Below are 12,314 nucleotides of genomic sequence, written 5' to 3'. Positions count from 1 at the left end.
ATAAATAGATGTTGATTTGATGTTTTGAATATAAAATTAATTTTTAGTATAATATAAAAAATAAAAAATAGATATTCGATTTAATATTTTTTTAAAAAAAAAATAAAATGAATAATAGATTTAAAATCCAATCCTCCGTACTACTCTCTGTCACTACATATATCCGTGTATTATTAATATTACACCATATATATATATATATGCATATGCTTTGTATCTAACATTTTTAATAAAAACATATTATTTTTCAACAATATTATACTCCCTCCGTTCCGCTGCAAGATTGTCATTGCATTTTTGCATGTTCATCTTTGAATATTAATTATTATATCAAGACGTAGTATAAATCGAGGAAAAAAAAAAAGACAATAATATGTTTATTAGTCTCTTATAATACCAATACAATGACATTTTTAGAATAAATTATTCAAATATAAGGATATTTTTAATGTCAAGTATAATGACGCAAAAATCAAATAACATCCTTGCTGCGGGACAGAGGGAGTATTAAAATATATTTAAATTAAATTTTAATTTCAAATTAAACTCAAACAAAATTTTAATTCATCTAAAAAATATTTCGTATCATTAAACTTATATGTTCTAAAATATTTTTATTTTACTCTTTCCCTACTTATTTAATACTCCCTCTGTTCTTGAAAGAGTTTATTGAGATTTTGTAATAAATTAAGAAATATTAATTAGTGAAAGTACCGTGAGAAAGAAATGTGACATTTTTACATTTTGACTTTTTTATATAGTGATGGTATATTTATAATTTAAGTATAAGTTAAGAATATTTTATTATTAATGTATGATTAGATATACTTTTTGAAATGAGATATACGAAAATATTAAAAAGAGTATTTTGAATTATGACGGATTAAGTAATTCGTCTCTCAACAAATTAACTACCTGGACACAAATGTCATTATATTTATATCATAGATTATTTTAATTATTTCTATTTTATTCTAGAGTGATATTTTTAAAAAAATTTAGGGCGTGTTTGGCAATTAGTTGATAGTTGTTAGCGGTTAACTGTTAGCTGATTCAATTAGCTGATAGTTGTTAGCTAATTCAATTAGTTGATTTGACTAACTTATTGGATTAGCTGTTTGTACTAAAATGTTTGGTAAAACAACTGTGTAATATTAGCTGTTTATACGTAAAATGACAATTGAGGACATTTCTATTTTATTCTTATTTCTAATATATTCAATTATGTTCTTTTGAGTTTAGAATGTTTAAAACTTTTTGTTATTAGTTATTGAAAATTGTAAAAGTGTTATAAAAGTATTTATTTTTACTACAGTTAAATTTTAAAAATAATATATTTTTATTAAAATATATAAATAATTTTTTTTATTGAAAATGATGTAAAATATAAAATAATAAATTTTTCGTTAATATATTTATTATGTTAGTTATCGATTAGTTCATTATATTTATAATTTTTAATAAATTTAATTTATTTAATTTATTTTTAGTATAAAATTTATATAATGTAATTTTAATAAAAAATAAATTATTAATATTTATATTTTTTATTTTATGTTAATTTTAATAAATTTATATATTTTACAATTAAAATAATTTTTATATAAAAATTAATTATTTTAAATTTATAAAAGTAAAACTATAATATAATAAAATATTCTAATATAATTAATAAATAATCAAAATATATTTATTTGTGTAAAATGTATAATAAATTTTTAAGAGCATATAATGAATAAAAAAGAATTTTACAGAAAAAATTATTTCAAAAAGTTGGGTAAGTTAGTTTTTCATAAATTAGCTTTTTGGGTCCAAAAAAACTATTCTAAAAAGCTAATTTACCAAACACCTAAATTAGCTTTTTGACTGGTCAAACAGCTAAAAGCTGTTCAATAAGCTAAAAGCTCTTCAAAAAGCTATTTGTCAAACACTCCCTTAATATTTTTTATTTTTTATATCTTATTATAAATTAATTATAACAAAGTATCTATTTTTCCATCTTAATTCCTCCCATAACAAATTATTCATTTAATTTTCTTTTAGTAACAGTACTACCTAATTAACATTACAAATGTTCTTACAACTTACAATATATTACACAAATATCATTACATTTATATCACATATATTATTTTAATCATTTCTACTTTATTCCTACTATATCGCAATATAATACTAATATTTATAAAATTACGTGTAAAAGATATATATATTTAAGTCGTTTATATAAAAATTAAAATATTTTGCTAGTGTACAATTATTTTTATTATTATAATAATTGGAATGGAATAAATAAAAATAGTGAAAAAAAAAAAATAGACAAGGGTAGAAAGAAATCAGTCATATGTTTGTAATAAAATTATTAGTATTATTTGCAAATACATTTTAAAAATAAAAACAAGAAAATCATTTCCAAATATTTATAAGAATTTCTTTTAAAAAATATTCCCTCAGTGTCACGTAATTTGTCATTTTTTTATTTTGGTATGTTCTTATATAATTTGTTATTTTTTTTAAATATAATTATCCACTTTAATCACATTTTAAGTTTTAAATTTTAATTAAACTATTTACTTATCTTAATCCATAATTATTTTTACTAAATAACAATTATTTCTACTAATACATTTCTTAATTACAATTTTTTTTTATTACAAATTTTATACTATTAAATATTCCATTTTTTTATTATTATTTAAAAACTAAAAACCTCCAACATAAAATAGTGTGCAGCTGTCGCCGTCTCCCCGATTTATGGATTTACAGACACCAACAATCGTCACTGAACTGATCACGCTCTCCCCACGCCACGCCACCCCACCCCACCCAGCCATGGCTGCCATTGCCACCCACCACCAACCTCACAAAAAACGCTCTATTTACTCACTCTACTCTACTCTACTGCACGCCTATCACCATCCCCGATGAACCAATTTACACCTCCCCTCTCCCCCTCCCCCTCCCCCTCCCCAACTGTTCATCGATCATCTCCCACACATTCAATTCCATTCAATTCAAATTTCAATCCAATCCAACTAATCAATCTATAAATAAGCCAACATGATCCCTCCCTCCCTCACACCGCCATAACCACAACAACAACAACAGTGATCCATCGAACCAGACCAGCACCCAACAATGACAGCTCTCTGCACCACCAGGTGGTTCGCCGCCATGGCCGTTCTGGCAGCCATGCTCATTGCCAGTTGCGACGCCGTCATCCGCTGCAACGACGCCGTCACGCAGGTCATCCCCTGCGAGTCCTTCCTTCTCGGCCAGGCCACTGCGCCGACCTCCGTCTGCTGCAACGCCGTCAAGAACCTCGACAGCGTGGCGTCGGCGTCTCAGCCCGACAGGAAGGCCATCTGTGAGTGCTTCAAGCAGACTGCCAGGTCCTTCCCCGTCAATCTCCCCAAAGCTCAGCAGCTCCCTCAACTCTGCCAGGTCAACATTCCCGTCGGCATCGACCCAAGCGTCGACTGCAACACCATATGAAGAAGAAGAACAACAACAAGAGCAGCAATGGATGACAGGAAGGGCAATTGGGACAAGATTATCTTGGTTTTGTATCTTGATTCCAATTGGTTGTTTTTGTAACAGCTTTGATCCCTTCTTGTGTTCTTAATGAAATCCTCCATTGATGCCAAAAAAAAGAAGCCAAGTATAGCAAGAATGCATCCCTTTTTTATACAACAACCGATCATAACTTATACATATATACAATACAATGCGTAGTAGCAAGTAGTACACACAAAAATTTGATAGAATTGTAGCTCTTCAATGCTGCAACTCTTCAAAACAACCGAGGAGGCGATGACGCCAACAGCCAAATATCAAACTGGGAGGACACATTCATGTTGTATAGCAGCAAAACAGTATAAACAGATCAAGAAATACCAATTGTCTTGTTCAGTATCCACAGGGTGAGGGAAAGCTGGATCGCGAATATCGTGTGTAGCCATGTCCTGTCTAGTATGAACCCGTAAGCCGTGATCCCAGCCTTGTTGTGCTCGAAATATGTAACTGCAATACATTTCCAAAAGATTCCATCTAATAAGCACATCATCACCATATTGGGACACAAAATTTAAGAAACACTTCAATGAAACTCACCGAGTGCTTGTCGCTTCTGGTAGGTTATGGTGTGGGCATAAATTGGCACCAAGTTGGTATTATCCAGATCGCCCTCATCCCCATCTTCTTCCTCATTGTCCCAATCTGGGGCGATTGCACATTCAGGCCGTGGAGTAGCAATCTGATCTCTCGGTGTTTCCCCATCTAATTCATCGAACGAGTCAATTGTGGCGCAGGCGTGCCATTTTGCTGCAAGAGATGTAACAGCCTGAGCTTTGTGCGTGATTTTTGCAGCACTGCGTAAGCAGATGAAAAGCCCCATTACAAGGGTGACCGAGCACAGCTGCACCATCAAGAACATAAGCAATTACAAATTCCGATTGTGTTATCGTTTATCATTATCATTTCTGAATTGAATTACAAGCATGATTACCGCAAGATCGCCAGCGGTGTTGAAATCCGTCCGAGTGCTCGGCTCAAGTGTAACCAGCAAGGAAGCAAACTGACTTGCTGTAACTAGGATCAATGTCGAAACTATGAAGAATCTAAACCTGTGGCTTATAATTCGAAGAGTCCTTCGGATCCTGAGATGTTCGATTAAGATTGCGGCAACGTCAGATTCTCTCTCGAAAACCTGAGCAAAGTCCTCCAACCTTAGGATCTGCAGATAGCAGGTGAGGCGGAAGAGGAGACACACCAGAAAACAGACTGAAACGCGATACAGCCATGAGCATATCAACATGGTGCAAACTATGGCTTTGGTTATCAGGATGCTGTAGACGTAAGGAATTTGAGATCCAACAGTACTGAACCACCAAATTTTGTAGACGCCATCGGCAAGGACGCAGGGGAGGACGAAGGCCGACAGGAGCTTCAACGATCTCTGAATACAAAAAAATGAATCGATCGAGTAAAGTCGAGAGCGAAAATTAGGTTAGATTAGATTATCAAGTAGGGATGATTCGAGGCCGCAGAATTTGGGGAAAATTTGAAAACCAGAACTTACTTGAAGCTGATGAGTGTAGCCTTTCCGAACCTTCTCACTTTCATCGCAGAGTTTATCGAGAAAGAGAAATCTCCTCAGGCCGAATTTACGCGCGTAATGGGAGAGACAGATGAACGACAGAGCAGCGAATAACGAGAGAGAGATCTGAACAATACCATCGAAGGGCCGCTGATGTCCGAGATCGCAATTCTCGCAGGAGTAGAGGAAGTGGGAAACCAGAGGTACGCCGATGTTGAGCGCCAGGAACATCCCCCAACTAATTCCCGCTTTCCATGAATTCGAGTAGTCGATAAAAACCCATTGCAAAGCCGAATTGTAGCTCTTCAGGTCGAAGTTGGCTTTATGGAATGAGTTTCCCGGCGAAATCGCGCCGCTTCCCGGCAAAAAATTCTGCGTCTCTTCAGCCTCCATCTCCGATTACAGCAGCAGCAGCAGCTTCTTCTTCGACTGAAACTGTTTAGGGTTTCGAATCCCCAATTGGAACAGTAACCGGTGAACAAGTGAATTAATACTGAGCAGATTGGAAATCGTAGATGAATTCTTCTACAATTAAGAAACGACTCATGGCAGAGATGCACCTAATCAACACATTAATATCATTAATTAATAACCCTAAACCCTCAATTTACAGCAACCTGTCATTTCTGGAAATAAGTTTTTTTCTTCAAAAAAAAAAAAAAAAAAAGATCAGGTGTCGTGTACTAGTAGAAGAAAGGGGACCCAGATTGCACTTGCAGGCTAATCTGTATTGGAACACCATATATCATTCCTTTCTCGGAGCAACAATATGAAATAGGTTTCGATAATGATTTTTAGTCAGCAAAGAAGAATCCATTTTTGTTGGTAAGAACACAGCAGCAGAAAAAAATAAAAATCATCAGTTGCAGCAAAAGCGCGGGAGCCACGTCGCAGACGATGAGCTCTTACGTGATGAAGTAGCCAACATACGTACATGTACACACCCTAGTGACCTTGCCACATATTTCAAGAATAAATTATCAAATTGAAAACTAATTAACAATAAGTCATAACCCAATTAATGAATTCGAATGTCAACCAACTCCACTCCACCTCGTGCTGATTAGAATCCACCCAATCTGTTCATATTTTGGGCCACTAAAATAAACTAAATCGGACCGAGCCTTAAATGGGCCTTCTTAAAATTAGTACAACATTAAGCACAAACATTTCAAGGCCCGTATAATATTGCACAACTGGCCATCAAAATTGATCCGAGAAACGCCAAGCAACTTGTGTCCCCGATTAGTCTTGGTCAAAATTTCTCTGTATAAATCCAAAAAAGAAATTTCTTGTTTGAAGGCAATATATCGAAAATCAGTTATGTTTGACCGTTGACTGACGGGATTGGGTAATTCTTCTAGATTTTGAATCGGCGTTAAGAACGCTACAGAGAGAAAGAAAGGCTTCCATGGTGGATCTTTCAGAAGATCCTCAGAATCAAACCCTTTCTTTCGATGGTCCTAAATCCTCTGCTTTGGAACAGATTAGCCGCCTCCTAAAGAAGGAACGAACGTCTCACATTCTCCGCTTCCCAAGCCAAGTATATATCTCTCTGTGTGCTGTTACCCGCCAATTATTTGATTTTTATTTACGACTGCTTCGCAACCTCACCTCCGATCGAATCGCGCCGGACATGTCGCCGCTGATATCTCCTGCTGCTGCAGCAGCTAACGGCGACCTAGCGCCGCCGCTCAATTTCTCTATGGTCGATTACGGAGTGTTTCGCTCTGGATTTCCTGATACTCAGAATTTTCCGTTTTTGAAAACCCTAGGTCTCCGATCGATCATGTTCGGTTCAATTCGGAACCCTCTGTTATTTTCTTTTGTTTTTTCTTGCTGAGATTGGGAAATGTTTAGGGTTAATTGTTTGGTGATTTTGTAGATATTTATGTCCGGAGACGTATCCCGAAGCAAATATGCAGTTTCTGAAAGATAATGGCATTCGTCTCTTCCAGTTTGGTATTGAAGGATCAAAGGTGCTTTCACTTCACTTCATTTCTTTGGTTTAATGATATGTGCTTCATCAAGAATTGGTTGTAGAAAGGATAATCTGGTTGTTAAAATTTCTTTAGATAATTAGATACCCACTAAAAATTGTTAGGGGATAATCTGAACAATTTAGTCCAATTCTTTTGGTAAGTTCTGATGCAATTATGGCTGTTTTATTTCATATTTCCCTGGCACAACTTTCTCTTGAGAAGTGGATATTCAAAGGCTTTTTTGTTTAAACTGTCCATAGCTATCAAAAATGAATCATCAGTCATCACTAACATGAAACTTACTGCAAGAACTCTAAATTTTCATCTTTCCCCTGTCAATCTTTGCCTGCAGGAGCCATTTGTGAGCATCCCAGATGAAATGATTCGCAAGGCACTACAAGTATTGTTAGGTAATCCAAAAATACTAATTCCATTTTGGATATGTACATTTATGGTTTTCCTCTGTTTCTAATTTGGATCATTATCCCATTACAGACGAAAGAAATCGCCCCGTTTTAATTCACTGCAAACGGGGGAAGCACCGAACTGGATGCCTCGTCGGATGCCTAAGGAAATGGCAAAATTGGTGCCTAGCCTCAATTTTCGACGAGTACCAAAGGTTTGCTGGCGACAAGGCTAGAGTATCGGACCAGCGATTTTTGGAGGTGTTCGACATCTCCTGCCTAAGGCAAATTAAGTGCTCAATTGACTCCCCCATTGATCCACAGGAATCACTGTGTGGATTAAAAAGGAGATTATGAAAAACACTGTAATGCATTTTTGGCATAAGAAAACACAGTCCAAAGGATTATCATATTTTGATTGCAACTTTTGAGTTTTGTTTCCTTTGTATCTGAAATCCAAACCTCAGCCTTTCTAAAATCCATACGTAGTTTAAATTTAAATTTGAATGAAGATGTAATGTTCTTAATTTCCAGTGGCATGGATGGGACAGAAAAAAGCTTAATCGCACGACACTAGTGTTTCTAAAGCTATGATTAGCCATTATTATCAATGTGGTGATCCAATTACAGATCGCACACCGAGTCACCAATGAAACCAAAAATCTAGATAAATTGAAACGGAAGGATGTGGACGAGCAACAATCGAATCGTCAATCGAAGTTATGACGACCGAAACGATATCTCGCCTTCGTTAGTATACCTCTCAGCCTAACGACGAGACAGAATCAATAGACCGTCCCGTCACTGAATCACCGGCAGAGGCGAAATAAATCAAAAACAAATAACTAAAATTATCAGATCACATCCTTCGCCATAACTAACGGCGAAAGGAGACCGGCGGAGTGAACATTTCCACCACCTAACTCCGGCGGCGGAACTCGAGCTGAATCCTGTTCTTCCTTCCAGCCTACGAACAGCGATGATTTGGGCCTTTTATAGAGATGGAAGCCGCTAACCCTAATTCATACATTTACCATTTTACCCCGTATGGTAAGTGCGACTTTGTATCTGTAAAGAATCGTGTTTTCGAATTACGCGACTTATCCCTGTTTCATACAGTATATTAAAGAAGCAATATTTGTTTACATTATCACCCTTCTCATTCTGAAGTTTCTCCCTTTTTTAAAAATAAATAATAAAATGGAATGCTTCAAGGAGAGAAAAATCACGGAAACTGCCACAAAAAGTAGAAGAAAGCCATTCAATAAAATAAAACAAAATCATGACGATAAACACAACACTCATCATCCTCAGGAAGAATCTGAGAAACTGCCTCAAAGTGGGCAATGCATAGGTGCCCCCCAACCCAAATTCATTCTTTATTTTGCTGATAACAATAATAATAATAATAATAATAGTCATGTCCAAAATATATTATAAAAATCCTAATCTAGGACTCCATAAATCATCAACATTAAAAAAGAAAAGATAGATAGATAGATAGATACTCATCAAGTGTGCTAAATAAGTAAGCAGCAAGTGAAGTGGCCCACCAGCAGCAGCCCCCATATCCCGCTCACTCATATCCTAATATATATTTAAAGCTGTCCTCAATAAATCCATATATTCAGGGTGGACACAGATAACATCATTCTCTAGCAGCTTCCATTTCCATTACACAAGAACAATTATTTTGAAGTGTACCCACAGACACAGATACAGATACAGATACAGATACAGATACAGATACCCCTTTACTTGATCACGCCACTCCAAACCGGACAAACTATTATACAACACTCAACGAACATGCAGTAAACATAGGATTAAGACAGTCATAGATATTATACTTAAGCAGTTGCATCGATCGGTCCGACATTCTTAAAGGCCTCGAACCTGGGCTCCTTGGCCTGGAACTTGAGCCCTGCATACAGCTTCATGTAGTCCTCGAAAACGAACTTTGGGTACAGAGCGCCCTTGCTGTCCTCCTTCTCCACCAATGCCGGCGCCGGATAGATCACCGCGTCGCTCCCCGGATTGTAGAACGACGCAATCGACATCCTCGTGCCGTCCGTCTGCGCGATCACTCGATGCATCACGCTCTTGTACTTCCCGTTCGTGATCACCTAATCAATGGATAACGATGACTTAGAAAAAATAAAAATTGATTGATTGATAATTTGATGATTAATTTATTAGCATACGAAGAATATATCCTAACCTCGAGCTGGTCCCCAATGTTGACGACGATGGAGTGGCGCATAGGCGGCACGTCGACCCACGCGCCGTCCTTGAGGAGCTGCAGGCCGCTGACCTTGTCGTCCTGGAAGAGCAGAATTATGCCGCCGGCGTCGGTGTGCGCGCGGAGGCCTTTGATCAGGTCCGGCTTCGGGCATGGTGGATAGTTACTGACCTTCGTCCCGAACGTTGGACCTTTGGAGCCGTAGAATGCCTTCTTCAGGTAGCCTTTGTCCAGACCTAAATTCTCGCAGAGTAAATCGAGGAGATGCTCCGCTAATTTCTCGAGCTGCGCTGCAAATTCCTTCATTACCTTCCTGCAGATCGGATCGGGAAATTGAATTGAAATACTGAATTCGATTAGCCCTAGGTTGCAGGAAATCGAATTGAACTGAATTAAATGAACCTGTAGCTGTCGTCGAGGTCGGGGACGTCGGCGATGTTGGAGACGGGGAGATGACGGAGGAAGAAGGTGGTTTCCCAGTCGAGGTCACTGATCTCCGACTGGACAGCCTCCAGACCTTTGGTCGACACCATGTCCTTAAACCTCTGCTCCATGCACTTCTTGTAATGATCCTTCGTCAGCCTCTCCACCGTGTCCAGAAACTCCGGCGAGATTCCATGGTTCACCGTCTGCGTCAAATTAAGAAGCAAAAAAATTGAGTCAGTTCAGCGAGGAATGGAGCCAGTGATAAAATCAATCAGAGGTAACGTATAGTAAGTACTAAGTAGGCAGCACCTCGAAGAAGCCCCAGTTCTCGCAGGCGTCCTTGATGACCGCCATTGTCGCCGCCCTTTCTTCTCCGTTGAGCTTGGCCATATCCACCACCGGAAAAGCTGAGGCCATTTCTGTAAATGTTTTTTATTTCTGTGGCGCTGCTGTGTGTGTGTTGTATGGAGTGGAAGTGTAGTTTGGATTGGAAGCGCCATGGAGGGAGGGCTATTTATAGGCCGTCTCCCGTTAATTCCAATTACGTAAATTCATGGATCATGTAATTAATTAAATTATTATTATTATTATTATTATTATTATTATTAAAAATTTTTAATAATAATAATAATAATTACACGTACAATCATAAAAATCACATTGGACGTTATTTAAATTAAAAAATCAAATATAAATACCTTTCAATATAAATTTGTGAATATTTAAAAAAAAAAAAGTCGAAATTTTAATATGGTGCACCTTTTAAAAATTAGACTATTGAATAATATCAAGAATTTCAAAAATACTTATGCAAACAAAGTTATTTGGATTTGTTTGATTGTTGTATGAAATTGATTCTTTATATAATTATTTTTATATTATTTTGATTTAAAATTTTGTGAAAATAAATTGTATATTTTTATTAAAAATTATGTTGAATTAATAAAATTGATTTGAATTTAAAATAATAAATTAACAAATTCTTGTTCACATTTGAATTTATTTAATCCTTCCGTCCTGAAACAAGGGTGGCGTTTGCTTTTTGCACGTAAATTTTTTAATATTAGTATTATAATAGATTGTAGTGAAAATAACGAAAATATCCCTATTAGTATTGTGTAATATAAAAGTAATGACATTTGTGTAATATAGTGTAAGTTAGAAGGATATTTATTATGTTAGGTAGGTAATACAATTACTAAATTAGAAAATGGTAACCTTGTTTTGGGACGGATGAAAATAGAAAATGACAATATTTCAATGGGACGAAAAGAGTATTTTTTTTCATAATATAATATGTTATCTATGTTATTTATATTTATGTCAGGTAAACTTAGAGACATTTCACTACCCACAACACCAAGCTATTCGAGGACTAGTTATATTTGTTTTGGCCTTTGAAGCTTGAGTTTTAAATTCTAATTTTAATAGTATAATATAAATAAATATTAAATATTATGTTAAAATAAATTTTATATTTAAAATATAAAATATCACTTATTTCCATCACTAACACATAACTATTTCAATTTTTTTTAAAAAAAAATCTTATATTCCAAACTCAAACAAAAAATGTAAAACCCCACTTCAAATTTTCCTTTTTCATTAAATGAAAGTAAAATATAAAGACAACCAATTACTCCATCCATCTTAATATACACATGAGAATTTAGGTAAAGTATGATTAGTAAATAATTAAAAAGTGTATTAGTAAAAATAATTGTTATATAGTAAAATTATTTATTGAGTAAGATTAAGATAACTAAATAATTTAATTAAGACTAAAATAATTATAAAATATAAAATTTAAAATATAATTAAAGTATATAATTATATTTCCAATAAATGAAATGATAAGTTACGTAGGACAGACAAAAATAGAAAATAAGGACAAATTACATGGGACTGAGGAAGTATACAGTACTCCCTCCGTCCACAAACTAATGTCCTACTTTCCTATTTGGGACGTCCAACAACTATTGTCTTATTTTCTTTTTTAAACACAAATTTTACATTTTTACCATTAATTCATTTATTATTTTAAATTTCTACCATACACTTAAGGGTAAATTTGTCCATTTATAACAAAAAGACAATAGCGTGCAAATATACTTTATGACAATAGAAATTGAACGAGAAAGTATATGAGTTTGTATGTAGTG

At 35.2% G+C, this 12,314-nt stretch overlaps 4 protein-coding genes and 1 non-coding gene across 5 annotated transcripts; 2 read left to right on the top strand and 3 right to left on the bottom strand.

Moving 5' to 3' along the window:
* The first annotated feature begins 2,977 nt into the window (after positions 1–2,977).
* On the top strand, positions 2,978–3,648 carry LOC127247705 (non-specific lipid-transfer protein-like). Its single transcript, XM_051269677.1, has one exon. The coding sequence runs from the start codon at positions 3,139–3,141 to the stop codon at positions 3,493–3,495; it is 357 nt and encodes a 118-aa protein (XP_051125634.1). The 5' UTR covers positions 2,978–3,138; the 3' UTR covers positions 3,496–3,648.
* A 14-nt stretch (positions 3,649–3,662) lies between these two features.
* Positions 3,663–5,981, bottom strand: LOC127247703 (uncharacterized). The gene is made up of 4 exons (XM_051269675.1): positions 5,081–5,981; positions 4,508–4,957; positions 4,114–4,417; positions 3,663–4,023 (listed from the first exon to the last, which is right to left on the bottom strand). The coding sequence occupies exons 1-4, from the start codon at positions 5,489–5,491 to the stop codon at positions 3,887–3,889; spliced, it is 1,302 nt and encodes a 433-aa protein (XP_051125632.1). The 5' UTR covers positions 5,492–5,981; the 3' UTR covers positions 3,663–3,886.
* A 413-nt stretch (positions 5,982–6,394) lies between these two features.
* On the top strand, positions 6,395–7,915 carry LOC127247704 (tyrosine-protein phosphatase DSP1-like). The gene is made up of 4 exons (XM_051269676.1): positions 6,395–6,889; positions 6,984–7,077; positions 7,433–7,490; positions 7,576–7,915. The coding sequence occupies exons 1-4, from the start codon at positions 6,510–6,512 to the stop codon at positions 7,839–7,841; spliced, it is 798 nt and encodes a 265-aa protein (XP_051125633.1). The 5' UTR covers positions 6,395–6,509; the 3' UTR covers positions 7,842–7,915.
* A 254-nt stretch (positions 7,916–8,169) lies between these two features.
* LOC127248177 (small nucleolar RNA snoR111) lies at positions 8,170–8,293 on the bottom strand. The gene has a single exon (XR_007838032.1). It is a non-coding gene; the product is annotated as a small nucleolar RNA snoR111 (small nucleolar RNA).
* An 839-nt stretch (positions 8,294–9,132) lies between these two features.
* LOC127248046 (1-aminocyclopropane-1-carboxylate oxidase-like) lies at positions 9,133–10,635 on the bottom strand. The gene is made up of 4 exons (XM_051270189.1): positions 10,462–10,635; positions 10,129–10,355; positions 9,706–10,039; positions 9,133–9,610 (listed from the first exon to the last, which is right to left on the bottom strand). The coding sequence occupies exons 1-4, from the start codon at positions 10,567–10,569 to the stop codon at positions 9,335–9,337; spliced, it is 945 nt and encodes a 314-aa protein (XP_051126146.1). The 5' UTR covers positions 10,570–10,635; the 3' UTR covers positions 9,133–9,334.
* Between the last annotated feature and the right edge of the window lie 1,679 nt (positions 10,636–12,314).

Source organism: Andrographis paniculata, unplaced genomic scaffold (assembly GCF_009805555.1).
Source record: "Andrographis paniculata isolate CXL003 unplaced genomic scaffold, ASM980555v1 Contig32END, whole genome shotgun sequence".
NCBI classification, from domain to species: Eukaryota; Viridiplantae; Streptophyta; class Magnoliopsida; order Lamiales; family Acanthaceae; genus Andrographis; species Andrographis paniculata.
Note: the sequence above shows the minus strand (reverse complement) of the source record. Positions and strands in the feature narration are given on the sequence as shown.

Excerpts from the sequence above, each read along its gene's own strand:
- LOC127247705 (XM_051269677.1), top strand. The coding sequence starts at position 3,139 with ATGACAGCTCTCTGCACCACCAGGTGGTTCGCCGCCATGGCCGTTCTG.
- LOC127247703 (XM_051269675.1), bottom strand. The coding sequence starts at position 5,491 with ATGGAGGCTGAAGAGACGCAGAATTTTTTGCCGGGAAGCGGCGCGATT. Across the intron at positions 4,958-5,080 it reads GCTACACTCATCAGCTTCAA|AGATCGTTGAAGCTCCTGTC; the intron begins GTAAGTTCTGGT and ends TTTTGTATTCAG. Across the intron at positions 4,418-4,507 it reads ACACCGCTGGCGATCTTGCG|CTGTGCTCGGTCACCCTTGT; the intron begins GTAATCATGCTT and ends TTGATGGTGCAG.
- LOC127247704 (XM_051269676.1), top strand. The coding sequence starts at position 6,510 with ATGGTGGATCTTTCAGAAGATCCTCAGAATCAAACCCTTTCTTTCGAT. Across the intron at positions 6,890-6,983 it reads CTAGGTCTCCGATCGATCAT|ATATTTATGTCCGGAGACGT; the intron begins GTTCGGTTCAAT and ends GTGATTTTGTAG. Across the intron at positions 7,491-7,575 it reads GGCACTACAAGTATTGTTAG|ACGAAAGAAATCGCCCCGTT; the intron begins GTAATCCAAAAA and ends ATCCCATTACAG.
- LOC127248046 (XM_051270189.1), bottom strand. The coding sequence starts at position 10,569 with ATGGCCTCAGCTTTTCCGGTGGTGGATATGGCCAAGCTCAACGGAGAA. Across the intron at positions 10,040-10,128 it reads GACCTCGACGACAGCTACAG|GAAGGTAATGAAGGAATTTG; the intron begins GTTCATTTAATT and ends TCCGATCTGCAG. Across the intron at positions 9,611-9,705 it reads ACATTGGGGACCAGCTCGAG|GTGATCACGAACGGGAAGTA; the intron begins GTTAGGATATAT and ends TCCATTGATTAG.